The sequence below is a fragment of the Podarcis muralis genome, chromosome 5, assembly GCF_964188315.1.
Source record: "Podarcis muralis chromosome 5, rPodMur119.hap1.1, whole genome shotgun sequence".
Taxonomy (NCBI): domain Eukaryota; kingdom Metazoa; phylum Chordata; class Lepidosauria; order Squamata; family Lacertidae; genus Podarcis; species Podarcis muralis.
The window spans coordinates 2,322,705-2,349,689 of NC_135659.1; the positions used below are offsets into that span (position 1 = coordinate 2,322,705).

The 26,985-nt window shown below is 44.1% G+C and overlaps 2 protein-coding genes across 7 annotated transcripts in view; one reads left to right on the forward strand and one right to left on the reverse strand.

Annotated features, from left to right (window-relative positions):
• COLGALT2 (collagen beta(1-O)galactosyltransferase 2) overlaps positions 1 to 16,223 on the forward strand; it is a 66,134-nt gene extending 49,911 nt beyond the window's left edge. For both annotated transcript variants that reach the window (XM_028732211.2, XM_028732213.2), the window contains exons 6-12: positions 1,156 to 1,275; positions 2,722 to 2,798; positions 6,777 to 6,883; positions 8,148 to 8,280; positions 10,435 to 10,562; positions 11,310 to 11,516; positions 14,113 to 16,223. In XM_028732211.2, coding sequence (XP_028588044.2) covers positions 1,156 to 1,275; positions 2,722 to 2,798; positions 6,777 to 6,883; positions 8,148 to 8,280; positions 10,435 to 10,562; positions 11,310 to 11,516; positions 14,113 to 14,389 — 1,049 coding nt within the window. In that variant the 3' untranslated portion in view covers positions 14,390 to 16,223. The remainder of the gene's footprint in view (positions 1 to 1,155; positions 1,276 to 2,721; positions 2,799 to 6,776; positions 6,884 to 8,147; positions 8,281 to 10,434; positions 10,563 to 11,309; positions 11,517 to 14,112) is intronic.
• Positions 16,224 to 19,123: 2,900 nt separating this feature from the next.
• RGL1 (ral guanine nucleotide dissociation stimulator like 1) overlaps positions 19,124 to 26,985 on the reverse strand; it is a 137,371-nt gene continuing 129,509 nt past the window's right edge. For all 5 annotated transcript variants that reach the window (XM_028732208.2, XM_028732209.2, XM_028732206.2 and 2 more), the window contains 3 exons: positions 24,384 to 24,638; positions 23,167 to 23,281; positions 19,124 to 21,842 (listed from right to left, as the gene is read on the reverse strand). In XM_028732208.2, coding sequence (XP_028588041.2) covers positions 21,655 to 21,842; positions 23,167 to 23,281; positions 24,384 to 24,638 — 558 coding nt within the window. In that variant the 3' untranslated portion in view covers positions 19,124 to 21,654. The remainder of the gene's footprint in view (positions 21,843 to 23,166; positions 23,282 to 24,383; positions 24,639 to 26,985) is intronic.

The following is a 26,985-nucleotide window of genomic DNA, read 5'->3' on the forward strand; positions in this document are numbered from 1 at the left end:
GTGCGCCGCCTGCTAGGCACTCCGCATACGCAGCCTGCCCGCCAACCTGGACTTGGACGACGGGCTGCAGCGCATGGTGCGCACCACCTGGAAGCTCCGCAGGGACAGGCCGATGGAGCGGCTGCTGCTCATCAACAACGCCAGTGAGCGGGCAGCTCATGCAGAGTGCGTTCTTCCTCCAGGTCCGGAGGCAGCTGTGGGACCGGCTTGCAGGGTATTTATATTTTTCAAAATATAGTCCGGCCCCCCACAAGGTCTGAGGGACAGCGGACCGGCCCCCTGCTGAAAAAGCAGTCGCCATTTTGCCTTATGATGCTGCTGAAAAAGTTTGCTGACCCCAGGCTTCTAGCATCCTAGCCACAGTCGTAGCGTACATAAATAATTTCTTCTTTTCTGTCGGCAGTTCTTGTCCTGAAATGCCTAATAAAAAAAGCTTCTGGTCTTTTAATAAAAGTCAATTTAAATATTTTCTTGATTTCATTATAAATCATATCCCAATAATTTCTGATCAATTTACAGTTCCATCACATATGAAAAAGTGCCTTCTTTTTATTTACATTTCCAACATTTGTTGGAACCTGTTTTATACATTTTTGCTGTTTTTATCAGGTGTAATATACCATCTGTACATCATTTTCATATAATTCTCTTTTAATAATATACAATCAGTAAATTTCAAATTCACACTCCACAATTTTCCCCATTCTTCCATTTGTATATCTTCATAATGATCTTTTCAATCATTTAATTCTTTTCAGCATTATTCCTGTATAGACATTGCTATAACTCCCTTTTAGTTCATTTTAGTTCTTCCCATCAAATGCAAATCTGCTTCTACCCCCCCCCCCCTTAACTCACTTTTTTAATCTGAATTATAGCTGCTTTGGAATCAATGCGCAGTGCCTAGTATATATTAGATGCTTGAGAAAACAATAGATACTGCTGGCTCCCTTCCCCCATGACTCTCCGTCCTGTCAATCAACTAAATGAGACAGGACAAGCAGCCTCCTGTATTATTCTGATTGGGAGGGATTAATTGGAGTCAGGCTGTCGCTCTGCCTGCAGGACCAATCCAAAATACAATCTGAAAGGGGTCAGGGAGAACAGACTCCCATGCCCACCTCCTCATGCCTTCCCCTCTCTCGCTATCCCTAGACATCCAGATGTACATCTGCAACAGAGAACACTATGGCTTCCTGCCTGTGCCCTTGAAACCTCACCAGACGCTGGAGGAAGAGGCTGACAATGTTGTTCATGTTCTGACTGAGGCAATGAGTAAGTAAAAGCACACTTCGCAACACTGTCAAGAGAGGCTTCCCGCCAGCAGTCGCCATTTTGCCTTAGGATGCTGCCGCAGTGGGGCAACTGGACTAAGCTGTGAGCCTCCAGTGCCAAGAAAGGGCTGTGAGGCCAAGCACTGAGAGTTGGTTAGATAATGATGATAAGATCATAACAGAGTCTGTCTTCCTTAATTATGAAGAGGAAGGATTTTTTTTAAAAAAAAGTTAGGATTTTAATTGCTGTCTTTGTTTTCAAAATACTTACATTCCAGATACAAATGAAGTAAATAAAATAAAATATTGATGTACCTAATCTGAGTTCTTACAACGTTGACTAAGGAATTGCAAATTATTATCATTGTTATTTATTTCAGTTGTGAATATCTTCCCATGTCGCATCCCAAAGTGAATTATAATATAACAACATATATAAAATAATTAAAACAAGATTTAAAAACTGTTAGAAATGTGAGCTCATATATACAATCAAATCAAATATAAGACAGGTACCAACTGGGATAATTTTTTATAAGACTTTTGGAAAAGAGGAAACCCTCTAGCAGGCACCAAAGAGACAACAAGGAAGTACCTACCTGTCTGATATGCAATGCGAGGGAGTTCCAAAAGGATGTTGCAGCCAACTAAAGGCCTGATTCTGGCTTCGGGCCTCTCCTGGACGCCCTCTCCTGCTGGGGGCAATGGGCTGTTGGGGATGAAGCAATCTTTTCTGTATCGTTGTTCCAGCTTTGTACACCATTATCAGTACCCTGAACCTAGTCTGGTAAGTAACTGGCTTTCTGACTTGGGCCCAGTGCTGTGGACTTAGGTGCTCCCCCAGCACAAGTTTTCCCCACCCTCACTTTCAAATAGTCTTGAACCAAAAAGTAAGGTCTGCATCAGTGCTAACCATGGTTAATGCTAATTAGGGCTGATGCCACAACTAAAACCAAAATTTTGAAGTGTATATGCAAATCCCAGTTACGAGGGAATTCCATTAGTATTAACTAGCAGTGCTGCCAAATTTTAGAATTTGACTTTCCCAGGGAGGGCCCTCAGAATAGCAATATGTGCCATACTGATATGATACCAAATTGTATCAGATTCATTTTTTAGGATACCAGAACTAGGAATCTGCCCAGCCAGAATATCCTTCAAAAGTAGTTCAGATGCTCCACCTGCATTGCAGATACAGTCCAGGTTTGCAACAAGATATTCCATTGCAGAGAGAACTTTTGTAACAAAGTACACCTGTGTTTTATTATTGGTAAGCTTTTGATCTTTTAAATATATGTAATAAGCAGTAGCATACTATGACTGTCACCCAAAAGACACTTAAATAGAGGAGCAAGACTAAATAAGTGAGTTGCCCCCCACAATGAGAAGTGAGCAAACTTCAAGGGTTTCTTTCTTCACCTGTTTTGATGGTTCTCATCCCTTCCAGTTGACCGTCCTCCAGTTGAGCCTTCGGAGCAGGTCACAGTTCCTCCAAAGCACCCAGACAAGATGGGATTTGATGAGGTAACAGGAAAATGTCTGCTTTAGCATGCCTACTTCTGTGGGAGTGAAAAGGGACAGGGCAAAATCCAATAAGCGGTTATGGCAGACTTAAGCTAAATGGCTTGAAAAAGTCAGCTATAGTCTGATATGTATTATTATATATATTTATTTATACTCCTCCTTTTTCCCTGATGGATCTCAAGGAGGCTTACAAATAAAAACAAGGATTGCTAAAAACATAGGCAAGGAAATAATTAAAACCAATTAAACATTGATTTTTTGCATATTTCTATGGTATTATATTTGTTCTTCAATCTGTCATTACTGTGCAACATTTTAGTTGGTCCTAATAAAACTTTTCCCCTACTGGGGTTTCGGGACTTTTTTATAGTGGAGCGTTGCTGCTACTTAAGCTTTTTGTATGTTTTTTCTTTGGTTGTGTGTGTGTGTTTTAAAGCACAGTGCATATTCTTTCAACTATGGCCTGGGGTACTCCATGTGAAAATAAGATGTTGAATGTCTTTTCCTTTCTCCTTGGGAAGATGGCAATTAATACCGAATACAGTGGTACCTCTGGTTACGTACTTAATTTGTTCTGGAGGTCCATTCTTAACCTGAAACTGTTCTTAACCTGAGGTAACACTTTAGCTAATGGAGCTTCCCACTGCCACCGTGCCGCCGCTGCGCGATTTCTGTTCTCATCCTGAAGCAAAGTTCTTAACCCGAGGTACTATTTCTGGGTTAGTGGAGTCTGTAACCTGAAGCGTCTGTAACCTAAAGCGTACGTAACCCGAGGTACCACTGTACAGTTTTCTAGTGGATAGAGCTACATTTTACAAGAGCACGGTGCAGCTCCCAAATCCATGTTTCTGTCATGCACACTAATATATGGGGAGCTCAAAACAAACAAACAAAATCCTTCCAGTAGCACCTTAAAGACCAACTAAGTTAGTTCTTGGTATGAGCTTTCGTGTGCATGCACACTTCTTCAGATACACATGCACACGAAAGCTCATACCAAGAACTAACTTAGTTGGTCTTTAAGGTGCTACTGGAAGGAATTTTTTTTGTTTTGACTATGGCAGACCAACACGGCTACCTATCTGTATATGGGGAGCTGTGAGGGATGGCTCTTTCTGCTTCTTTAATCCAGCCACTCTCCTTTACAAATACGGTACCCAGCAGCAGTTTTTGTGGTGTTCTCCCCACCCCATCCCCACCTGGGTGTTAGAATTCCAAGTGGGCCCAGATGTGGTTGGGGATAAGGACAGCTTAGAATTCGTAGACAATAATTGGTGGGTGCAAGAGAGGTTAAACAAAGTTCCCTCCTACCCACCACACAAACCTGTGTGAGTAGCTTCTGTTAGCACTATCTCTAGTTATATTGGCACAGTTATCAGCAAAGCTGTGTGTGTATCCCACAGTTCTGCTGAAAACAGAGATCATGGCATTGGGTTGAGAACACAGTTTTGATCAGGCTCCAAGCCACCATGGCTGTAACAACAGGCTTTAAAGTGTGGTTGAAGCTAGGTGGGTTTACCTGGGGTTTGGAAACTCATAATGTGATGAGATCACATTAAATGTTTAAATCAGGGTTTTGTGAATCTGTGACTCTCCAGATGTTTCTGGACTCCACCTCCCACCACCCCTTGCCAGTGCAGGGGGATGGTGGGAGTTGTCACTAGCAACATCTGGAAAGTCACAGTTTACATCACGCAATACTACTGAGAGTATGCTTTTCTTAGCTTGCATAATAGATACAAAGCAAGCACATCCCTGGGGCCACAATGGTGACTATCAGGTTCTTCCCACACCATCTTAATGTCACCTTCTGGGACCCACAACCCAGACTCACTCCTCCATTCCACAGGTGAATCTGCAGAGATCTGTGTCTGTAAATTGTAGCCATCCTGTATTGGCATTAAGAATGGAACAGCACAAGGCATCTCTAGCTCCCTCCTAAAGCCATACAAGGAGATTATCATAAGCACTAAGCAGCGGCTCTTTCTGAACTGCCTTCTTAACAAATCCTCTTGTGCTTATGAGGCATTAAGCATGATATGGCATCTGTAAATATGGTGTGGAACATTGAGAGTTCATTGGCTTGGGTGAGGTTAAGTTTGTTTTTTAGTCTATTCAGGTGATAGTTGATTAGAGGATGGCGGGGAGAATGCACCTCCTGCCTGCAGGAGTTTCCCCCTCATAGGGTCTTTGTGCCACACCCCTAACTAGACCCACTGTTTAAGTACCACTGACACAGAAGAACTCTGTGTACAAGGAGGTGGGTTAAAGAAAGTTCAGAGATCTTCTGTGCATTGAATAACAGCACCCCCCACAGGACCATTGAATTCTGTTGAGCAGTTGGGGAGGGACTGATGCAAATCTGCCTCTTGGCACTTGTCCTCAACCCTGAAGGAGCTGTGCCCAGTTTCTCCAGCCTTGATGGCTCTCTGTTTACATGGCTTGTATAATTCAATGTAGAGACAGTGCCTGATTTTGTGACAGATAGACTATGTTTGGAGCCAATCCTGCCTGCCTGACCTGTGTTTTAAAATATGTTGTTGATTTGTGGCTGCATTATTTGCCAGCCTTATTTATCTGTCTCCTGTTTGGAGGAAGAGCTGGAGCACAAGCTGGTTTTATTTTTGTCTGCTTGTTTCTGCGCCCAATACTTGAAGGCTGCACTTGTTCTTTCTTGCCTTTAGCAAGGAGGGCATCCCAAGGACCTGCACACATGTGCTCAGGGATCATTTTGCCTTAAAAGGCAGCGTTTGCTTGGGCTAGGTGGGAAACTTTTTCCACCCACTGTTTACTAGTGGTGGTGGTGTGTGTGTGTATGTGTTTAAAAAATAGTAGGATAAACCTTGAGTTCAGACAAAGTAGGTGCCAATGTGTTCTTAGTCCCAGCAGAAGACCGGAATAACTAAAATGCATGCGCATCTTGGGGAAGGGCCATACCTCATAAGTACAGCATGTGCTTTGTATTCAGAAGGTCTCAGTTTTAATCGCTGGCATCTCCAGGTTGAACTTCCTGAAATCTTGGACAGCTGCTGCCAGACATTTACCTGATTGACGTAATGCTGAGTCAGAGCTAATTTAGTCTTGGCGGTTGGCTTAGTCTTTGCTTTGTTTGAACATACAAACCCATCCAGGCAGACTAACCCTTGCTTGATTTCTGTCAGCAAACTAAAGTGAAGCCAGGATTTGTTGCGGGTTTACAAACCTTGGCTTTTTAAAACTATGGTTTAGTGCAGGAGTAAGGCCCATGGGCCAGATGCGGCCCAATTGCCTCCTCAATCCGGTCCGCAGGCGGTCCGGGAATCAGCTTGCTTTTACATGAGTAGAATGTGTGCTTTTATTTAAAATGCATCTCTGGGTTATTTGTGGGGCATAGGAATTTGTTCATTCCCCCTCCCCCTCAAAAAATATAGTCTGGCCCGCCACATGGTCTAAGGGACATTTCAGCCCACAGCTGAAAAGGGTTGCTGACCCCTGGTTTAGTGTTAAGCAAACTATGGCTTGTTTTCCTAGACCACACACTCATCAAGCCAGAAAGTCATGAGGAAAGAACAGCTGGAAAACAAAACCAAGCTGTGGGGAAACATGCTATAGTTTGTTTTCTTGCTTGTCTGTAAGGTGATGTTATTCGTTGAGCAAACCATGATTACAACATGGCTTAGCATTATGTGGGAATGCAGCCACAGTGTAGATAATAGTGAGGTAGGAGTCAGTTAAGGCAGTGTCTTATGTTCATATGTACAAGTGTAGAATTATCAACTCTTCTCCCAATTTATTTGAGTTCTTATCAGTTTTTTCCATTTCAAATTTACTTTTACACATGTTTGAACAATCTTTTTTTTTTTTTTTTACTTCTTAGGTGGTGATTATATTTTGATTATGTTGATAAATAAACACCCATAAACTTTTCAATTCTGCCATGCAAATGTCCCATTGCCTTGTTCAGATTTGCACTGAAACTCCTGGCTTCTTTCTCTGTAGATTTTTATGATCAACCTCAAGCGCCGGAAAGACAGGCGGGACAGAATGCTGCGAACTTTGTACGAGCAGGAAATTGCAGTCAAACTAGTGGAAGCTGTGGATGGAAAGTGAGTAGATGGCATTTTGTCTTTTTTATTAACATGCTGCCATTTGTGAATTATAAACACTGGATGATGCAAAGTTTGAACATTCTGCCTTGACAACCCCACTAGATTGTTTTCAGTGCCGTGAATTAGATGGCTAGCGGAAATGGAGTGTGTGATTTGCCAGTGAGTACTAGTGTGCTATTAGAAAGGAAGGCTTCTCTGAGCCACAGATGAGGGTCTCTGCATGAAGTCTCTGCATGAGTCAGCTGCTCTGGCCTTTCAACTAGCCTCTGCTGAGTGTGGTCAGTTTTGGTGCATGTCTCTGAACTGGGAAATTGGAGCAGCTGGTCACTGAGAGACAGAGCAGAATTCCCAGTTTTCAGAAGAAGCCACTCATGGTCTCCCTACATCCAGTCTGATCAGTGGTTCATACAGATGCACAGAGGAGAGGCTCATCTGAGGACAGGTTATTCTGACTCTAAACTGTTTAGGGGTTGTAAGAGCAAAGAGGCTCTCAGAGATCTGCAGTATATTTTGATGCACAAAAAATTCTCAAGTTGGCCTTTTCTTTGATACTCCTGTATAGCTTGTGAACTAGAATATTGTAGAACCAAATTTTAATGAGTTCAATCCCCTGGAGAAATGGAGCGCTGTCAGGCTGTTTGCATAGTCCATATTTCCCTGGGAGCCTCCATGGGAAATTTTTGCTGTTAGATTCCTGTACCTGTTGTATTTAAATCCACCTCTCTTAATTGAAATGCAGTTGTTAAGTAGAATTGTCAAGACAGTTTAATATACCCAAAGCTTTCTATAGTTGCACAAGAGACCATTGTTCTAAAGAGGATGTTGACAGCAGGTTTCTTGCCGTTGGCTCCAAGTCAAGTAGCAGATACCTTATCATATGCTGAGATTTGCTCTCCTTTCACACACAATACTCTTGATTAGCAAATCCAAGGCCATGTCAACAGCAGATTAATCTTGTTAAAGCTCTCAGACTAGAAAGGAAGAAATGACTGGGCGGGAGGTGGTGGGGTGTAAAGGTTCACCCAGGTAAAAAAATATCCTGCAAATAGAAGACTAGCATTATCTGGAAGAAAAGTTATTGCCACTCGGTGCTGGTTTTCTATTGGCAGAGAGTTTTTAACAGAAGAGAGAATTTAAATGATGTTATCCTTGGAGTCTAAACTGGTGCAGTCCATTCTACCACTTCATTCTTCTGCATGCATTGACTTTCTCCCTATCCTGAAAACCTATCTTTAGGTGACTTAACCCTTGTTCCTTGCAGAGCATTGAATGCAACCCAGCTGAAAGCGCTCAACATAGACATGCTTCCTGGCTACCAGGATCCTTACTCCTCAAGGGTGCTGACTAGAGGAGAGATTGGCTGTTTTCTTAGCCACTACTATATCTGGAAGGAGGTGAAGTCTATTAACTGCTTGTCTTGATTGTAATTATCCTGGGATGTATGGGGAAGTCTTTTGAGAGCACTGAAAATTAGATGCCTGTCAGTAACAAAATGGTGGCAGATGGAGGCAGGGTTTGGCATAATCTGCTGAGAACTATTGACATGTTATGTTGACATCTACCGTATTTTTCGCACCATAGGACGCAGTTTTTCCGTCTTAAAAACTAAGGGGAAATGTGTGTGCGTCCTATGGAGCGAATGCAGGCTCCCTGGCTTCAGCGATAGCAAGGCAAAGCCTCCGAAGCCTGCGCTCCGGAGGCTTCCCGTTGCTTCCGCTGAAGCCAGGAGAGTCTGCTCTTTGAGGCTGGCAGGGGAAAAGCAGCGCTTCCCCCATCGCCAGCCCCAGAGGATGGGGGGCAGCAGGAAGGCGCGCAACGCCTTCCCGCTACTCTCCAACCCTCCTGTGGGCTTTTGCGGGAGATGGGGGAATTCCCCAACCTCCCGCAAAAGCAGGCAAAAGCCGCGCGCTCTTTAAAGAGGCTCCGTGGCTTCTGCTGGCTTTTCTAGGAGGTGGGGGAATTCCCCCATCTCCCGCAAAAGCCCGCAGGAGCCGCGCACCCTTTAAAGAGCGAGCGGCTCTTGGGGGCTTTTCCCCAAGGAGGGAGAAGGGACTGACTGGCTGAGTCAGTCCCTTCTCCCTCCTGCGCGCTTTTGCGGGAGATGGGGGAATTCCCCTACCTCCCGCAAAAGCAGGCAAAAGCCGTGCGCTCTTTAAAGGGGCTGCACGGCTTTGCTGGCTTTTCTAGGAGGTGGGGGAATCCCCCCACCTCGCAGAAAAGCCTGCAAGAGCCGCACAGCCTTTAAAGAGCGCGCGGCTCTTGGGGGCTTTTCCCCAAGGAGGGAGAAGGGACTGACTGGCTGAGTCAGTCCCTTCTCCCTCCTGCGCGCTTTTGCGGGAGATGGGGGAATTCCCCAACCTCCCGCAAAAGCAGGCAAAAGCCGTGCGCTCTTTAAAGAGGCTCCGTGGCTTCTGCTGGCTTTTCTAGGAGGTGGGGGAATTCCCCCATCTCCCGCAAAAGCCCGCAGGAGCCGCGCACCCTTTAAAGAGCGAGCGGCTCTTGGGGGCTTTTCCCCAAGGAGGGAGAAGGGACTGACTGGCTGAGTCAGTCCCTTCTCCCTCCTGCGCGCTTTTGCGGGAGATGGGGGAATTCCCCCACCTCCCGCAAAAGCAGGCAAAAGCCGTGCGCTCTTTAAAGGGGCTGCGCGGCTTTGCTGGCTTTTCTAGGAGGTGGGGGGATTCCCCCACCTCGCAGAAAAGCCTGCAAGAGCCGCGCAGCCTTTAAAGAGCGCGCAGCTCTTGGGGGCTTTTCCCCAAGGAGGGAGAAGGGACTGACTGGCTGAGTCAGTCCCTTCTCCCTCCTGCGCGCTTTTGCGGGAGATGGGAGAATTCCCCCACCTCCCGCAAAAGCAGGCAAAAGCCGTGCGCTCTTTAAAGGGGCTGCGCGGCTTTGCTGGCTTTTCTAGGAGGTGGGGGGATTCCCCCACCTCGCAGAAAAGCCTGCAAGAGCCGCGCAGCCTTTAAAGAGCGCGCAACTCTTGGGGGCTTTTCCCCAAGGAGGGAGAAGGGACTGACTGGCCGAGTCAGTCCCTTCTCCCTCCTGCGGGCTTTTGCGGGAGATGGGGGAATTCCGCCACCTCCCGCAAAAGCAGGGAGAAGGTCTTGGAGTAGCGCACAGGCTGCGTGCAGCCTGTCCACTGCTCCCAGAGCTGGGGGGGGGGAATCATATTTTTTCCTTGATTTCCCCCCCTGAAAACTAGGTGCGTCCTATGGTCCGGTGCGTCCAATCGTGCGAAAAATACGGTAATCTTACTTTTGAAATTGCTGAATTATTTGCAAAAGCAATTTACTTCTGGCACAGAGTCACCTGCTTTGAAAGTTCCACCCCCTTGGCCCTTTATGTCACTTTCAGAGCCTCAAAATAATCAATAAGAATTATAATGTTGCAACAGGTAAATGGATGTGTAGCACAGATGCAGCTTAAAATAATTTTGCATTGGTTCTGCATCTGGTACAGTTTCAAGCTGTCCCACAGCAGACAATACAGCTCCAGGTACCATAATTAGAGTCAATTTCAGTTCCTTTCCTCCCACAAACTATTCCTTTAAGGTGGAAGACAAGGAGCTGGATAAAGTCCTGGTCATTGAAGATGACGTGCGCTTTGAGCACCAGTTCAAGAAGAAGCTCACAAAGTTAATGGATGATATCGAAAGAGCCCAGCTTGACTGGGAGCTCATGTAAGTAGTGGTCTTCTCTGATTTTGCCTGTGAAAGGTCTTCTCTTCCTTCCATGGAGCTTGGAAATGATCCATAGGTGTATCTATAAAAGCACTTAACACTGAAATAGGAGAGAAGAATGCCTAAGAACTGATCAGCTCTCGCTTTAGGAAAGTGGAGAAAAAGGGTGGCTTTTGGAGGGTGGCTTTTAGGAGTTTTCATTGACATGATTCCAGCATGACTACCACGTGCAGATGTTTCCCCAAAGTCTGGAAATTAAGGCACACTTTTCATGAAGTTTGGCCTTTTACTTAAAGCAGTTTATTTGTAGACGGTCCCTTAATTGCTTACTACCAGTGAAAACTGATTGGAAAGTGTCTGATTGGTTTTGGCCAATGTCTCATACAGAAATGCACCAGGCAACCTCTGCTAAATAGGAACGTTGGTCTCTCATTTGCTGGCGCTTTATAGCCCCACTGGGCTTCCCTGTCTGGAGATGCAATTTCACTTGGGTTTTGAGTTTTCTTTCTAATATTTATAGCAGAACATGAACTTACTGTCATGAACTGCGTGTGACTGGCTGTTTATTTCTTAGATCTCCATGTTTCTTTGATAAAGCTAAAAACAGCTTCCATGGAGCTCCCAGTGGTTTTCCATCCAGGCAGTGATGAGGTCCACACATGCTTGGGTTCGGCTTCATGGACATGTGACATGTATGTGAACGGAATGTCAATTCCATGGCAGAACCACCTGTCTTTTTCTTTCTAGATACATTGGCCGGAAACGGATGCAGGTGGAGCGTCCAGAAAAGGCTGTTCCCAATGTCATGAACCTTGTGGAAGCTGATTACTCTTACTGGACGCTGGGCTATGCCCTCTCCTTGCAAGGAGCTCGGAAGCTGATAGGAGCCGAACCTTTCAGCAAGATGTTGCCTGTTGATGAATTCCTTCCAATCATGTACAACAAGCACCCAGTGTAAGTTTAGTTGTGCTGGTTGAGTTGTATTGGACTAGTTCGCTAGGTTTGCACCATACTGCATAGCACTGTGGTAAGCAAGCATCTGCCTCCTATTGGAGCCTGGGCTACTGAACCAAATTCTGATTGCGTTTATTAGGTTACCTGCTCAAATAGTCATTGCGGAAACTGCTGCTACAACTACTTTGGGAATGACTTTGTAGATGCAGAGAAGGACTGTTTGTGAGAAAGGGACAATGAGGAGATGAATGGGAAGAAAGGGGATAAGGCACTTCTATCAAGCAGGCATATTTCCAGTGAGAGTAAGGGAGTAGGTCACAAAGGACTTGATTTGAGTCAAGACCAAGAAATAGGTAGTGTAGATAGCAACAGAACTTCAGACAAATAAGTGCGTCTCTCTCTCTCTGTGTGTGTAATGTGATCCTCTTGATACCTTTTGTTGGTCAGTTAAATTTTTAAAATTAAAATATGACATGAGGCAAGTGCCCTGTGATAAATGTGATAAATGGTGGTGTGTTCTTTTGGTTTATTTAACACATACCTCTTCGCCCAGGCGTCCCCAAACAGCAATGCTGTACTGTCCACATGACATTTTATTGTATTGATTTGTTTTAGCATGGCTGTATTAATCAATGGTTATTAACCACTTTTAGGATTTTCAAAAATGAAATGCAGTCTAGAAATGGTTTTAACAAAAATTAAAGTATGATGGGACAGCGGGAGGGGTATTATTTCCCCAGAGAAGCCCACTTGGTGCCACTTCACTTTGGTGGGTTTTTGGCACCAGGTGCAGACTTTTTATTTTCTCCAGTGTTTTTAAGAAATGCTACTTTTTCATTTTCTTTGTATGTTACTTTTACCTGTTGCTCAGTTTTCATTTTCGATTCTGTACATCATTTTTTAAAAATATTGGAAACATTTTATTATGTTGAAATGTGGCATATAATACCTAAAAAGTCATAACCTTGGTAAGTTATCCCCACAGAACCTGGAAGGAGCAGGTTCACAGCCTCAGAGGCTCCTCCATTCAGCAGTGTCACTGGAGGCTCAGGCAGCCTCGGTGGGGAGGAAGCACAAATCAAATTTCTGAGCACAATTCAAAGTGTTGGTGTTGACCTTGAAAGCCCTAAATGGCCTTGGCCCAATATACCTGAAGGAGGGTCTCCACCCCCATCTTTCAGCCCGGACACTGAGGTCCAGCACCAAGGGCCTTCTGGTGGTTCCCTCACTTGTGAGAAGTGCAGTTACAGGGAACCAGGCAGAGGGCCTTCTCGGTAGTGGCGCCCGCCCTGTGGAACGCTCTCCTACCAGATGTCAAGGAAATAAACAACTATCTGACGTTTAGAAGACATCCAAAGGCAGCCCTGTTTAGGGACATTTTTAATGAATGATGTTTTAATGTATTTTTAATCTCTGTTGGAAGTTGCCCAACAGATGGGTGGGGTACAAATAAAAAATTATTATTATTATTAGTAGTAGTAGTAGTAGTAGTAGTAGTATTTTCCCATCTCTGGCTGATTTGCCAGCTGTGTCCCCTTTTGGACAGATAAGACTTGACCACTGTACTCCATATTCTGATAATTTCGAGTTTGGATTATTGCAATATGATCTACGTGGGGCTGCCCTTTAAGACGATTTGGAAACGTCAACTGATCTGAAATGCAGTGCCCAGATTACTGGCTGGGTTTTTGTTTATATCTCATATGTTTTAAAATAGTTGCACTGGTTGCCAATTTGCTTTCAGGCCCAATTTAAGGTGCTCATGTTAGTGGTAAAGCCCTAAACAACTCAGGCCCCAAACACCTGAAAGGCCCTTTCCTTCCCTACAGATCTTCTTTGGTGCTGAAATGGTCAGGGTGGCCCGCTGGGGGCTCTCCCACCACCCTCAGAGGCTTGGGGGGCTGATGGCTCAGGAGCGGGCAAAGTTATGGAACTGCCTCCCAACAGAGGCACATGTGGCACTTTCATGATGCAGCTTTTGACAAATGCTGAAGATGCTCCTCTTTATTCTGGCGTCTGATAGTGGAGATGTATATTTTTAGGACCCACCTCATTTTTGTGATGGTTAAGTTGTTTTAAACTGTTTTTAATATTGTGTTTTAATCGTGGTAGCCTGCCCTGAGACCTTAGGGTGAAGGGTGGGTAATAATAATAATAATAATAGTAATACTACTACTTCTACTACTACTACTAATAGATTGAGGCTGAGTTCACTGAAGAAGTGATTTTCTGCTGAACAGCTCTGACCTATCTGTTATGAAATATGAAAGACAAAAAAAATCTCCATGGCTTTAAAGTGTAGTGCTAAAATACAGTGGTACTTTGGGTTACATACGCTTTAGGTTACATACGCTTCAGGTTACAGACTCCACTAACCCAGAAATATTACCTTGAGTTAAGAACTTTGCTTCAGGATGAGAACAGAAATCATGCGGCGGCAGCGGGAAGCCCCATTAGCTAAAGTGGTGCTTCAGGTTAAGAACAGTTTCAGGTGAAGAACGGACCTCCGGAACGAATTAAGTACTTAACCCGAGGTACCACTGTACTCCCCTTTGTAGCTGTGGCCATGCTGACATTGTTGTTTTCTCCACTTTAGTGCCAAGTACATGGAATACTATGAACCTCGAGACTTGAAAGCCTTCTCTGCTGAGCCTCTGCTGGTCTATCCGACACACTACACTGGGCAGCCAGGATACCTTAGCGACACAGAGACATCCACCATCTGGGACAATGAGACTTTAGCCACTGACTGGGACAGAACCCTCTCTCGGAAATCCCGGCAGCAGGGCCAGATCCACACAGATGCCCAGAACAAGGATGCTCTGCCACCTCAGCCCTCTCTTGACGCAGCATCTGGAAGGGATGAGCTATGACTGTTCACTGGCCAAGGAACCCCTGACAACATTGGCAACAGCTGGACTTGCCTCATGCACCAGCTTTTGACCTAGAACCTTTCAGAGATATTAACGTTTTGTCTTAACTGGCAGATGCAGTCATTTTGAGCTGACTGGTTTTAACTGAACAAGAGTCTCCTGTTTTGTAGGAGGAGCGGCTGAGCCTGACTTAGTCAGGTTGGCAGACATCTGAGAAATACTGTATTGACAGTAGGCCATTTTCCCCCATGTCTGGGTTTGTACCATGGAACCCTCTGCTGAGCTGGAGGACTCTAGAGGGCAGCAAGTTTACACTCTGAAAGGACAAAGCTTTCACAAACAATGTCTTTCTACACTTTGTGTAGAATTACTGTATTTATAAAGATTAATATATACAGAGGAGAGGTTTACAGGCCCTTCCATGTTAATTATTGGATTGCTGCCGGGCTTTGTCAACCACGTTCTCAGAGAGAAATTGTATAGGGAGGGGGAGACTGTCAAAGAGTTGCTGCCAAAAATTATCCCGTGGCTTTATCTATCTGAATTACAAGTGGATCTTTATTTTGTCTATTGTGAGTCCTCAAAGGTGCAAATAACTTGTATTTATTTATAGATACAAGGGCTGGTGGTGGTGGTTACGAAAAATTTCTACAGCAACTTCCAACCTGCAAAATTATTTATAGTCCTTGATCTACAAAGTCTTCCTCACCACAGCCTCATGGGAGCGAAGATGTTAAATGCTAGATCACACAGCTTCAGCAATCAGCATTAGTGGGTGGTTTCCTTGTGTAAGTGAGCCTTTATAGATTAAATCCTACAGGGAAAATCTAAATCCTACAGAGAGAATTTAAATATCGCCTGACACATGATGCTTGTTCACACATTCAGGTCACACATTCAGCAGCTGCACAAGAAATCCCCTCCTGGCATATGTGAGTAAGTGTCTCTCTGACTTCTGCTGCACTTGTGACCCAGCAGGAATTTGAACCCAGATCTCTTCAGATCCATGCTGAGCACTTATATATAAATGAGGCAATCTCAGCTCTGGTTAAGACCCTGTGGTATTCCCTTCACAACTTACAGCAGTTGTCTCTGCCTCCCAAACATTGCAACCTCTGGCCTCGGGCAGAGATACCTTTTTAAAAACTGAAATATCATCTGAAAAAGTTGTCAAGCAGTTGGTCATCAGAACAGAACCCTGCCTCTCCCATTTTATATGGATAGAAGGGTGAATGGTGAATGTAAACTGAGATGACTATAACACAATGTCTTGGGGGTTTTTTGAGAGTGAGCAGTCTTAAATATCTCTTGACTGCTAATTCATTTTTAAAATAGACAGACAGACATTATTTCTTTCAAAGACAACACATGAGGGCTCCCTTTCAACATTGTACCAAAGAGAAATCTCTGGTTGTATCAAGCTTGCTGATCTCTGTTTTGTTAAGGTGATTTAAACTGTTTGCATACTCAATTCTTGTCTTTGTCACCCCCATCATGAAAACCACGCTTGTCCATTTTGGGATGAGCTGATACCCTCCCTGTTGGACAGTGTCTCAACACACTAACATCACATCTTTATAAATGCACCAGAAGTCGTGGCCATTTAATTTTGTAATGTAGACTTCAGAGTTTGGAGGGAAAATCATTGCTGAAACAAAACTTTTTAAATAAAAAACTAAGGGAAGAAACTATATGTGCTTAACCTGCTGTAGATGCTGAACACAGGAATTGTGGTTCTTAGATGGAATAACTGTAGTATCCTATTACACTCTTTCCTAAGGGGATAATGTTGCTGCTTATCAGCTGGTCTGATAATATATAGCAAGTCAACTTGTCTGTTGTCATGTCTTTTATTTGTGACTTTAAATATTGGCAGTATGGTGTGATGTGATCTGAATGGGCACACCACAGTCCAGCTGGAGTTTGTCATCTCTGCTTTGAAAGATTAATGACACCTGGTAAAACTCCTTTGGTCTTGAAATGGCTTGGAGGGAGCAGAATCTTGTTGCAGGAGCCAGCTGGATAGTTCTTACTCAGAACTCCAAGCCTGTATACCTGGATATCTCTGGCGATGTCCCATCCAGGCACTGAGCCCCAGATGCGCTTAAGATTCAACAAGGTTGCTTTGGTAGATGTCTTCAGCCCATGCTGTGTGTCCTGGTGTGGTGGGGCTGCTGCAGTTGGCCACTAGACTTACAGAGTTCTTCCTGGGAGGAAAGATTATACTGCAATGATACAGGTAAGCGTGGTGTGCCCCTGCCATATCTTTCTCTGTGGTGGAAAGAAGAAGGTGCATAAGCTAATTGATATCTGAGCACCAGGGGTTTGATCCTTGCATTACCTCAGCAGTGAATCTGCTGTTCCTGTGCAATCTCATCTTACGATTCTCACCATTGATGCATGCACTTCCTGTTGGTTTGGAATTGAACTATGTAGTCTCGTTTGAACCATTTAGTACTCTGGGTATAGACGCTCTGGAGAAACGAGAACTGATTGTTGAAAAGTACAACCACACTATGGAAGTAATTTACCAATTGGCCCTAAATTGTCTGCTTACAGCAGGGACACGGAATTGACAAACTATTGGCCAGACCTAGCCCATGAAGCTTTTCCAACCAGCACACAGTCACCCACTCTCTTCTCAGCCCCACCCCTACCTTCTTAGTGGCAGTGATCAAAAACACCCCCCATACAAATGCAGTGAACTGCTCATGGAGGAGATTGATCCCTTTCTGCATGGGCAAGGTGTATGCATTGTGTTGTGTGATGAGAACGGGGCTCTCCTTCCTCACCATACAGCAGAGAAATGATGTAAACTCTGCTTGAGAGCAGGAATGCCTTGATGCATGCAATTTAAGTTTCATGATACCCAGCTGCTATGTTGTAGTCTACCCTGGCTCTAGTTATGACGCTCTGCAGTGTTTCCTAAAAATGAAGTCACAAAGCTGTAGCAAGTTGGCATTCCTGCTGCACCACAGTGTCCAAAGTAGGACAAAGAAGTTCAGAATATAGCTGGGAAGACTTAAAACTGCAGTAAAGAAGGGAGGCTAGTTTTGTGTTTCCTGGTGCATATTTAGGGAGCCATGAACCTTGTTCTTGGAAAAACAAGTCAGTTTCACTTGATTTTTTTGTGGTTTTCCTCCCCCTTCCTCAAATCCCATTACAATTATCCATAACATTGATGGAGGGGAATGGTGGTAAAATAGTGTGTTTTTTCTGGTATAGCCCAGGATTGTTTAAATGCAGCACAGGAGTTTGGAAAGGGTACAAATAAAATGGGAGTGAATAGGATCATGACTGTCCAGGGTCTCTTATGGGTAGGGCAGGCATTCTATATTATACTCTCATCCCTAGGAGAGTTCTTCAAAGAAAGCAAAGTTTTGTTTTCCTTAACAACGGATGTTTCTAAAATCTTTGCACAATGTGTTTTCACTCAAGTGAATTGCTAGGAAGTGATGCAGGGATTTTCATGGCCAGCTTTTTGGGGGCAGAGTAAAGTTCCATGCAGGTCCATGCAAACACAGACATAATTTAAGGAAATAGTGGGCGGCTTTCATTTGGTAGTATTCAGTGTTTCCCAGATTGAAAACAGCACATTTCCTTCTTAATTGAAGAAAATAAAAGGAATCTTGTGAAATCATGGAAATGATTATGAGATGAAGCTCTGTCCATTGGAGGGACAGCACTCATCAAAAAGCAAGCAAAGCTTAGGAATGTATAAAGGGGTGGGAATCAGAGGGAAAATTAAGAGCTTAGAGAGTGTCCATGAACATGAACTGCTGTGAATGTGATATATTACTCTAGCAAAAATTATCTGAACTTGGTTGATTACACAAATGAATTGCAAAATTTACTCAGACTGCCTAATAATATGTGGTCACTTGCAAGCCACCAATTTGTTCACACCAACTGTACAGCCTCATGAGCAAGTCAACAAACTTAGATGTGCCTAGTTCTTTTACATATTAGGGAGGAAAAAATTCTCCTTGTAACATGTAAGGTTGCAATGTCTGAGCTGGATTGTGGCTCCGGTAATTCATTCTGAATGTCCTGATTTCATTAACATTATCGTTAATAACATTACTGTTTCAGTAAGCTGGAATTGATTCACTCTCAAAAACTCAACACTATGAATGTGATGTCTGATATACACCAGCTATTTCTGAATATTTGCTGTTGGTCTGCTATCCAATGATACTTCATTTCAGCATGTGATACTTTAGTTTGATGTATAAGATCATACTTTTGTTGGCTCAGTGGTAGTGCATCCGTTTTGCATGCAGAAACTCCTGGGCATCTTTAGGTGGGGCTGAGAGACTCCCCCCCCCCCCCCCGCTGAAAGCCTGGAGAGCTGCTGTTAGTCAGTGTGGACAATGCTGAGGTAAATGCACTTCTGTGTAGAAGGCAGCTTCCTTTGCTCCTGTGGTTCTAATGCTCAGTGTGTGCTGGAATCATGCTGGATTGCTGTTATTGCCAAAATCAAAACTCTTGAGATTCTAGAAAGTCCAAAGCACTTGAATTATGAGGTGATTTCATATTCAAATCTCAACTTGAAATTCCACATCTAAAACCTGGATTATGAAATAGTTGTGAATTTCCAAAGAAATAGTTGTGAATTCTGAGTATCTTGAAGGATCGGTTGCTGATGAAAATCCAACAGTGAACTAGTTTATATAGCTTAGCCAAAAGGGTGTGCGTTAGCACCAAAATAAAGGAAACTCTTTACACAGCAGCTGTTAATAATTCTCGCCTTTGTTTAGAAAGACACTTTATCATCACAAGCTTAACAATATAAAAATCTAGCTGATTCTACAGATATATACAGTCTTGAGTATGTGCATATACTTACACACATAACACATTTGTTGCATTGCTTCTTTCACCAGAAAACAAAGAAAATGGATCTTGGTTTTTGAAAATCCATCTTAACTCTGGACACTTTTAAGGCTCAGTTTTGAAATAACCCTTCTCTCCTCTAGACAATAACACTGTGCAGGGATTTAAACTAAGTAAGCCAGGAAAGAGTGTGTCTTGAAACAGAAAGAAGTTTCGCATAGTGCAAAATGCATTATCTGATAAGACCAGATGGTTTTTCAGACGCTTGACTGGTGAGCTGTTAGCAGCAGCTGTGTATATTCTTCTAAAATAAAGTTCAGTGCCAGAGCAGACCAAGTCCTGCATTCTGTGATCCATATTAAATGGATGTGCATGACTGCTCTTACTTCATAGAACTTCATAGAACTGCTGGAGCATATTTAGTCATCTCTCGGGCACCTGAAATCTCACTAGGCATTACCCATACACTTTTTCAAGTACATCTCTTGTGGCAGTAATGGCCAGAAACTTGCTTTTTTATTCTTAAAATGAAAGGTGAGATGTTTTAGGAAGCTGAATTCTGCCCCAGGGCTCTTCTTTGCTTCTGCTGAAGTGCACTGTATATACGGCTCTGATTATGATCATGTGGTGTGGCTTAATACATAGGCCGGGGTCCAAAGAATTGTGAAAGCACTGCCATGATCACAAGGAAAGAGGATTTGTTCATCTCAAACAGCAACACTCCTATCCCCTACTGCATGGCAAACCATATTTAGCTTCTAAATAAATTTATGGTATATATTGGAGGGCAGAGCAGAAGAGAGAATGAGAGACAAACGCTTTGCATCAGGTCTTTGGATCCAGGCCATATATTTTAAAATTAGTGCTACAAATGAAGCAAAATCCCTCCTTCCGTGTGTAACTAAGGCTGTATCATAAGCATCCTTACAAGGAGGTAAGTCCTATTCACCCTGCTGCAACTTTCTGCTGAGCAATTGCTTGGAGAGCTGCCATTCTAGTTTGCTTTTGGAAAGAGGCATGGGGGGGGGGGCACCCCACAGTCTGCTCTTGTAAAGGAAAAGGTTGTTCCATCAAGCAGCCAATGAGGTAGTGGGGGCAGATGAGCAGCCAAGAGGCCACAGCTGCTGAAAGGCAACCAAGGAGGAGAAGGAGCCTTATCCCCAACCAAGAAGAGGTGGAAAGGCTGCCACGAGGCCTCCTCCAATCTCTCTTTCACTCCCTTGCCAGCCACCTATCTCCACTATGGCTTTGATTTCAATCTTTCCTGGGATCATACATCGGCTTAGCATGTGCTCTGAAAGGTGTTGTCACTGAACATGTGGCCAAAATAAAATAGCAATGTGGTCCTCTAAAGGTGGCTACCTTATTTATTCCTTTAAGGATATGCCACATCAGGAAATTACTCAGTTAAAGGATGTCGTCTAAGAGAAGGGAGCTCCTGTAATCATTAACAAATTCCACGAGGCTGTGGTATCCTCAAATGCTGGCTACTAGTTACATTTGGCTTTTTTGTTTTGTTTTTTAGACTGACTATAAAAACGTGGTTAAATGGTTTGCTACAATGCCAATATGGCTGAATACAGGTAAACAGCTCCACACCTGGAAGGGAGTCAAAGCTGCACACTCCAAAGAAATAGACTTTGACATTCTTTCGATAAATAGGTTAGCAAAGCATAGGAAAACTAAGTAGTGGCATTAAGAAAAGTAGTATGCATTTATATTGTCTTTCCCGCCTTCTCTCTCCCACCCAAGAGAACAAGGCCTTCAACTGGATAGTATTGGCTTAATGTAGGAAGAAGGGGGTGCATTTTTCCGGCTAAGATCACAGAGTTGGAAAACCAGCACAATATGAAGCTGCACTGCGCGGGGTTAATACCATTCTAGGAGAATGGTAATCTCTCCTGGTTTCAGCAGCTCTGTTCCTTTCCCTAAAGTTAGCAGCCCAGCAGGTAGGAAAGAAACCATCAGTCCATCCACACAAGCTTTCTATCAGTGCCATCATTTGGCCAGTGGTCAAAATGATGCTCCTCCACTTCCTCCTCCTGTAAATACAGGTGGAACTGGTGGAAGAGCTTTCTTCCGCTTGTTAAAAAAGAAAGAAGGAAAAGAAAGTATTCCCAATTAATACTGGCATAACAGAGGCTGGAGAGTCATTGAAGAGGATTGTGAAGTTTAGGGGTACTGTACTTTTCATTCCTGGTAGAAAGTGGCCATCTGTTCTTGGAGGCTGTGCAAAAAAAAAGGGGGGGTCAGGGAGTGCCTGTAGGCTGTTTTCCACTCAGGTCCATTGTGTATCAAGGCATGCCTGTTAATAACAAGTGTTAGCTTTGTATTCCCAAAGCTGAATCATTTGTGAAGATTGTTGCAGTAATGGATGGCGGCAACGGTTGCTTTGAAACCCCATCTGCCTTGCGTTGACTTATCCATCCTCAAAGTGTGATTTTGCTGTTTCTGTGGCTCCAGCAGCCCTTCTTGTTGGTCCTAGGGAGAGTCAAGCTGGAGCGGCTCCTCAGTTTCACTTCCCTGTCAAGGGAGGTTTTTTTCCGCAGGATGAAGTCAAAGTTCACCTGGCTGTTCATGGCGTAAAAGACATTCGCGCTGTCCGGGATGACTAATTCTGCAATTCAAGGAAATAACAGGTGGTAAAACACTCCCCTGTTTTTTAGTACAGGAAGCCCACAACTTACCTACTTTTGCGTATTCAGCTTTATGCACTTGGAAAAAACATTAATCCAGGGGGAGGGAGGACTTTGGCAATCCCACGCGCCATTGTTAGCTGCTTTGAGCATGTTCATTTTTGTAGGAAAGTGGGATACAAATAAAATGAATGAATGAATGTGTGTTGACTAGACACAATTTTGCCTTTAGGCACAATCCCCGGAACATAACCCCTGTGTAAGTTGCAGGCTTAGCACTGTCTTCTCGTGGTCTGAGTTCGTAACAAAATTTAACAAAGAGCATGGGTGAGTCTTGCTGGATTCTCTGCACTATGAAGCTAACAGGAAAATGTCCAACATAATGAGGAGCAGGGTGACCTGTGAATGGCCCCTATAGTGCAGGAACCAGCCCTCTATGATCCCTTACTACATGAGCACTTCCTTTTTTGCCCTCGTAGTAGGTAGGCGTGAGAGTGTGATATTTTGATTGATCGAACTACACACAGAAGGGTCTGTGGGCCTCTCTTCAGCATTGCAGCCCTGGTGCAAGTTGCCTCCTTCCCCAGGCTTTGAACCTCTGAACAAAAGATGCCAGGAGATCCCATTGTGGTCAGAACTCTTGCAGCCTATCTAGCTTCAACCCTCACCCTGGTGGCTCCTCTTTTCTTTGAATGAGCAAGCTGTGCCCTCCATCCCTGCCAATGGCAACCCATTCATTTTGTCTTGCAGAACTTGCCCATTGTGAAAAGGGGGCCTGCCTACCTGTGAAATCATTGCTCCTGCTCTCAACCCCTAGACATCGCTAGCTGGTGACTTAAGAGGCATCACAAGCAGTGAGAAGCAAGAGACTGAATGAGAAGAGCTCCTGCTTTCCTTAGTGTTTGTCTCTGATTCTCCCCCCACCCCACCTTCTCTTACTATTTCTAGGGAAGGGAGCTTCACAATTCTCCAGTCAAGGCTATACCTACTTTTGAGGTGATGGAATAGAACATGTAGGCAAAGCCTTTGCCTCTTCTCACCTGCATAATCTGTAATTAGCTGTTTCTTGGGGCACAGCACAATCTTTTACATTGATTGATCAGCTCTGGAGCTCTCCTTGATAAGAAACCTTGAGCAAGTATTAGATGCACCATAAAAAGAACATTCATCCTATCAAGGATATAAGTAGAAGAGTGGATAAGTGCAACACATTCCGGTGTGCATCTGTCATGTAGGAGTGGTGTAGTACAGGCCCTCCTCTACCTTCAGAATAAGGCAGCACCCACAAGCTGCTGTTTTCCTTACCTTTGTCCTCAGAGATGACCTGCACCAGTTCATAACCCTCTGCAGGATCAGACTCCAGATTGTGTTTCAGCATCGCTCTCTGGATGACGGCAGGAGTCTTGTCTTGGCTAGTCAACTGGGGAAAAGTTTACATTAAGGCCGGCATACTCTCAGAAGCAGAATTTAATTATCTGTTCCCTATTATCAGCACACAAGGTATTAAAATGACTGTTTCTGAAATGAAATATCAGCTATGGCTTAAACCTTCAGATGGCAGTGACCTGTGACAACACTTTGTTGAGAAGAAAAGATCGCATCCCAGTGCAGACACTCTCGTCCCCACAAACAAGTCTGTTTCTGGAGCCAGTGCTTATGGAAGGATATGACGTCAGTCTAGCTCTGCACTGTTCAAACAAATGCTTACCAAACTATGGCATGAAAGTGTGGTTTGGGAAATTAAGTAACCTTGTTGGAGGTGTGGGGAACCTTCGGCCCACAGACAAAATGTGGCCCATCAAGTCTCCCCATTTAGTTCACAAGGTCATTTCCAGGTCAATTTCTGACTAATTAGAAAACACTAATTATCTCTTAGATTTTTATCTAATCTCTCTTCTGTTAAGTGGCTTTGTTCAGCAAGCAGAGCTTGGTTCTGTGCACAGAAGAGGGAATGCCTTCCTCGGTCTCCAGACTGCTGGTTCACCATTTTTTGGGATGATGATGATGTAGTAGTAATAGTAGCAGTAGCAGCAGTAGTAGTAGCATCCTGCCCTTCATCTTAGGTCGGTTCACAGCACAATCACAAAATGTTTCTTAAAAGAGCTTGAAAATACACATAGCAACTTTGCTCCTCAAGGGGAGAGAGAAAAAGATTTGACTTTTTTGCTTTCTCGGTCCTGGTGTGGCTGCGTTCTGTTGCCACCAATCAGCTGGAGCTGGCACCAGGCAAGGAGACCTTTTTTTTAATGGAACGTGGAGCAAAGTTATACCTAATCAACAAATGCAGACAGAACGTCTTAGTTTAAGTTAAGCACAGAATGTAGGAACATAAGGAGCTGCCTTTTACAGAGTCAGACTGCTGGTCCGTCCAGTTCTCCAAGGTTTTGGAAGGGAGTCTTATCCAGCCCTACCTAGAGATGCCAGGAATTGAACTGGGGCTATTTGCATGAAAAGCACATGCTCCACCACTGACTGGACGGAAAGCGACCCGGAAGGAAGCCACCCCGACATTCATTACCTACCACGATGCTCTTGTACATATTGCCATTATTGTCTTCTACACTGATGCGAATGATGCAGGTGTCTTCGTTCTGCTGATTGTAAACGGGAGGCGAGACTGTTGAGGTAATGGAGGTGACTGAGATGGAGCGTTTGTGCATTCTGGGGTTGCTGGCCAGTAAAGGAGGAGACGAGAGGGCATTGGTGAAGGATGACAACCCTGATGAAGACGTGTCCATCGAGTGGATAGAGGAACAAGAGGAGGAGGATTCAGAGAGCTAAGGGGGAAATCACAAAATAAGAATATTCATTTTACTAACGTTTGATGTTAAGGACCTGTTCAAAAACCACAACTTGCTAACTGTGGAGCGCTGGGAAAAAATGAAGAACAGATCTGAGGTTCCTGCCCTTCACTTCACACTGAATGTCAGAGGTAATGACTACCACTGGAAAATCCATGTACTTTGGAAAGCAGGATCTCCCTGTGTAAGCATTTCCTTGTATGTGCAGTGAAAGGGGACAGAGCATAAGTCTGGGATCCACTCCAGTTCAGGGCAGAAGTATCATCTGAAAAAGGGCAATACAGAAAATGGGTGGTGCCACATATTAGGGACCCCATCTCATTGTGGTCCCATAACATACTGCATGAGACGTTCTGTGTACCATGTTTTAGTGTATGGCACAAAAATGGCAACCAGAAATGAGAGAGCACTATTTTCATGGTGTTCCTTGATCATTCCAGGTTTGTTGTGGGGTTTTTTTTCTTTTTGTTTCAACTGAGGCAGCTATGGTCAACCTGTGGGCCCTCCAGATGTTGCTGGACTATTGGATCTGTAGCTGGTTGACTGACTAAACCCAAAGAGGGCTCACAAATGGTTCTTCACCATCCTGGGGGGGAAGTGACAAGTGCTGCAGGGTTCTGTCGTGGGCCCATTGTTCAACATCTTTATAAACAACTTGGATGAAGGAATTCAGGGGGTGCTCATCAAATTTACAGAAGAGACCAAACTGGGAGGGGTAGCTAATGCCACAGAAGACAGAATCAGGATTCAAGGTGACCTTAACAGATTGGAGAACTGGGCCCAAACTAACACAATGAACTTCAATAGGACAAGTGTCAGGTTCTGCACTTAGGCAGGGAGAACCAGATACACAAATATAAGATGTGGGACACTTGGCTTATTAGCAGTACATATGAAAAGGATCTAGGGGTCTGAATAGACCACAAACTTAACATCGGTCAACAGTGCAATGCAGCAGCAAAAAAAGCTAATGCTATTCTAGACTGCATCAACAGAAGTCTAGTGTCCAGATGAAGGGAAGTGTTAGTCCTGCTGCCTTCACACCTGGAGTCCTGTGTCCAGCTCTGGCCACCACAGTTTAAGAAGGATATTGGCAAACTGGAACTTGTGCAGAGGAGGGTGACCAAAATGATCCAGGGTCTGGAAACCAAGTCTTATAAAGAATGCTGGAGGGAGTTGGGTATGTTTAGCCTGGAGAAGAGGAGGCTGAGAGGAGATATGATGGACATCATCAAATATCTCAAGGGCTGTCACATGGAAGATGGAGCAAGGGTAGGACTTGAACCAATGGCTTCACGTTACACGGAAGACGATTCCAAGTAATCTTCAGGAAGAACTTGATGATGGTAAGAGTTTTTCAACAGAGGACTCTCCCATGAGAAGTGGGCTTTCCTTCCTTCTATTTTAAAAATGTCACTGCTCCTACCAACAAGTTTATGGGAATTTAGTAGGCTCTGTAAAAATGCTTTCCTGCCAACCCATCTAATGAGTGAATATCACCATTTTCTTTTCTTTTTTTATAATAATTTTTATTAAAGTTTTACAATAATACAAAAGAAAGATCATCATTTTCTTTGGTAGCTGGAAAGTTTACACTGACCTTCTGTTCTTCTAAGTTGAAGGGAGAAATGATCACTGAGCCCTCTAGACCTATATCTCTAATTACCATTCATATTAAACTTTTGCCTGGAGAAGAGCCATTACAGAAGCTAAGACGGCTTTTGGATTTATATAATTATCCAGTAATGACAAACTATCAACACTGTATGTACCCATTAAAGGGCACTGCAAATTTCTTTCCTGCATTTAGAAGAGCAGGCCAGCAGATGGCAGCAGATTCAAAGATGTTTTGGAAGCATGTATATTTATCTTGCAAAGGAGCTCTCCCACTGCAGGAGAGCATCTTGCACAGGGATTTCAGTAGGCATGGCTTTGTATATGGCTGGAAACTTAGCCATTGTCCATAAAAACAGAAGCCTTAGAGTTTCCCCAGGGCTCAACTAATTTGAGGCTCTTTCATAAATTTTACAATGCCACAAGGTGCGCAGCAAAAAAAGTTGGGGTGGGATTGAGACAAGGAGGAAGACGATGGAAGCAAGAGAAAACAGGGGAATTCAGCACTGTCTGTTCAGTTACGCACCAGGTGGCCCACACACCGTGCCTCTAAAGCACCTTTGATGAATCCCGAGAAACGTCTTCCAAATTAGGGGTGGCTGAAGCATTTTGGCTTGGGGGACACATGCAGATGCAAAGGCCCCCCCTTGAAGAGCCACATGCAGGCAGAGGGCATGGGCAGCACCCTATCACAGTCGGTGTGGCCTCT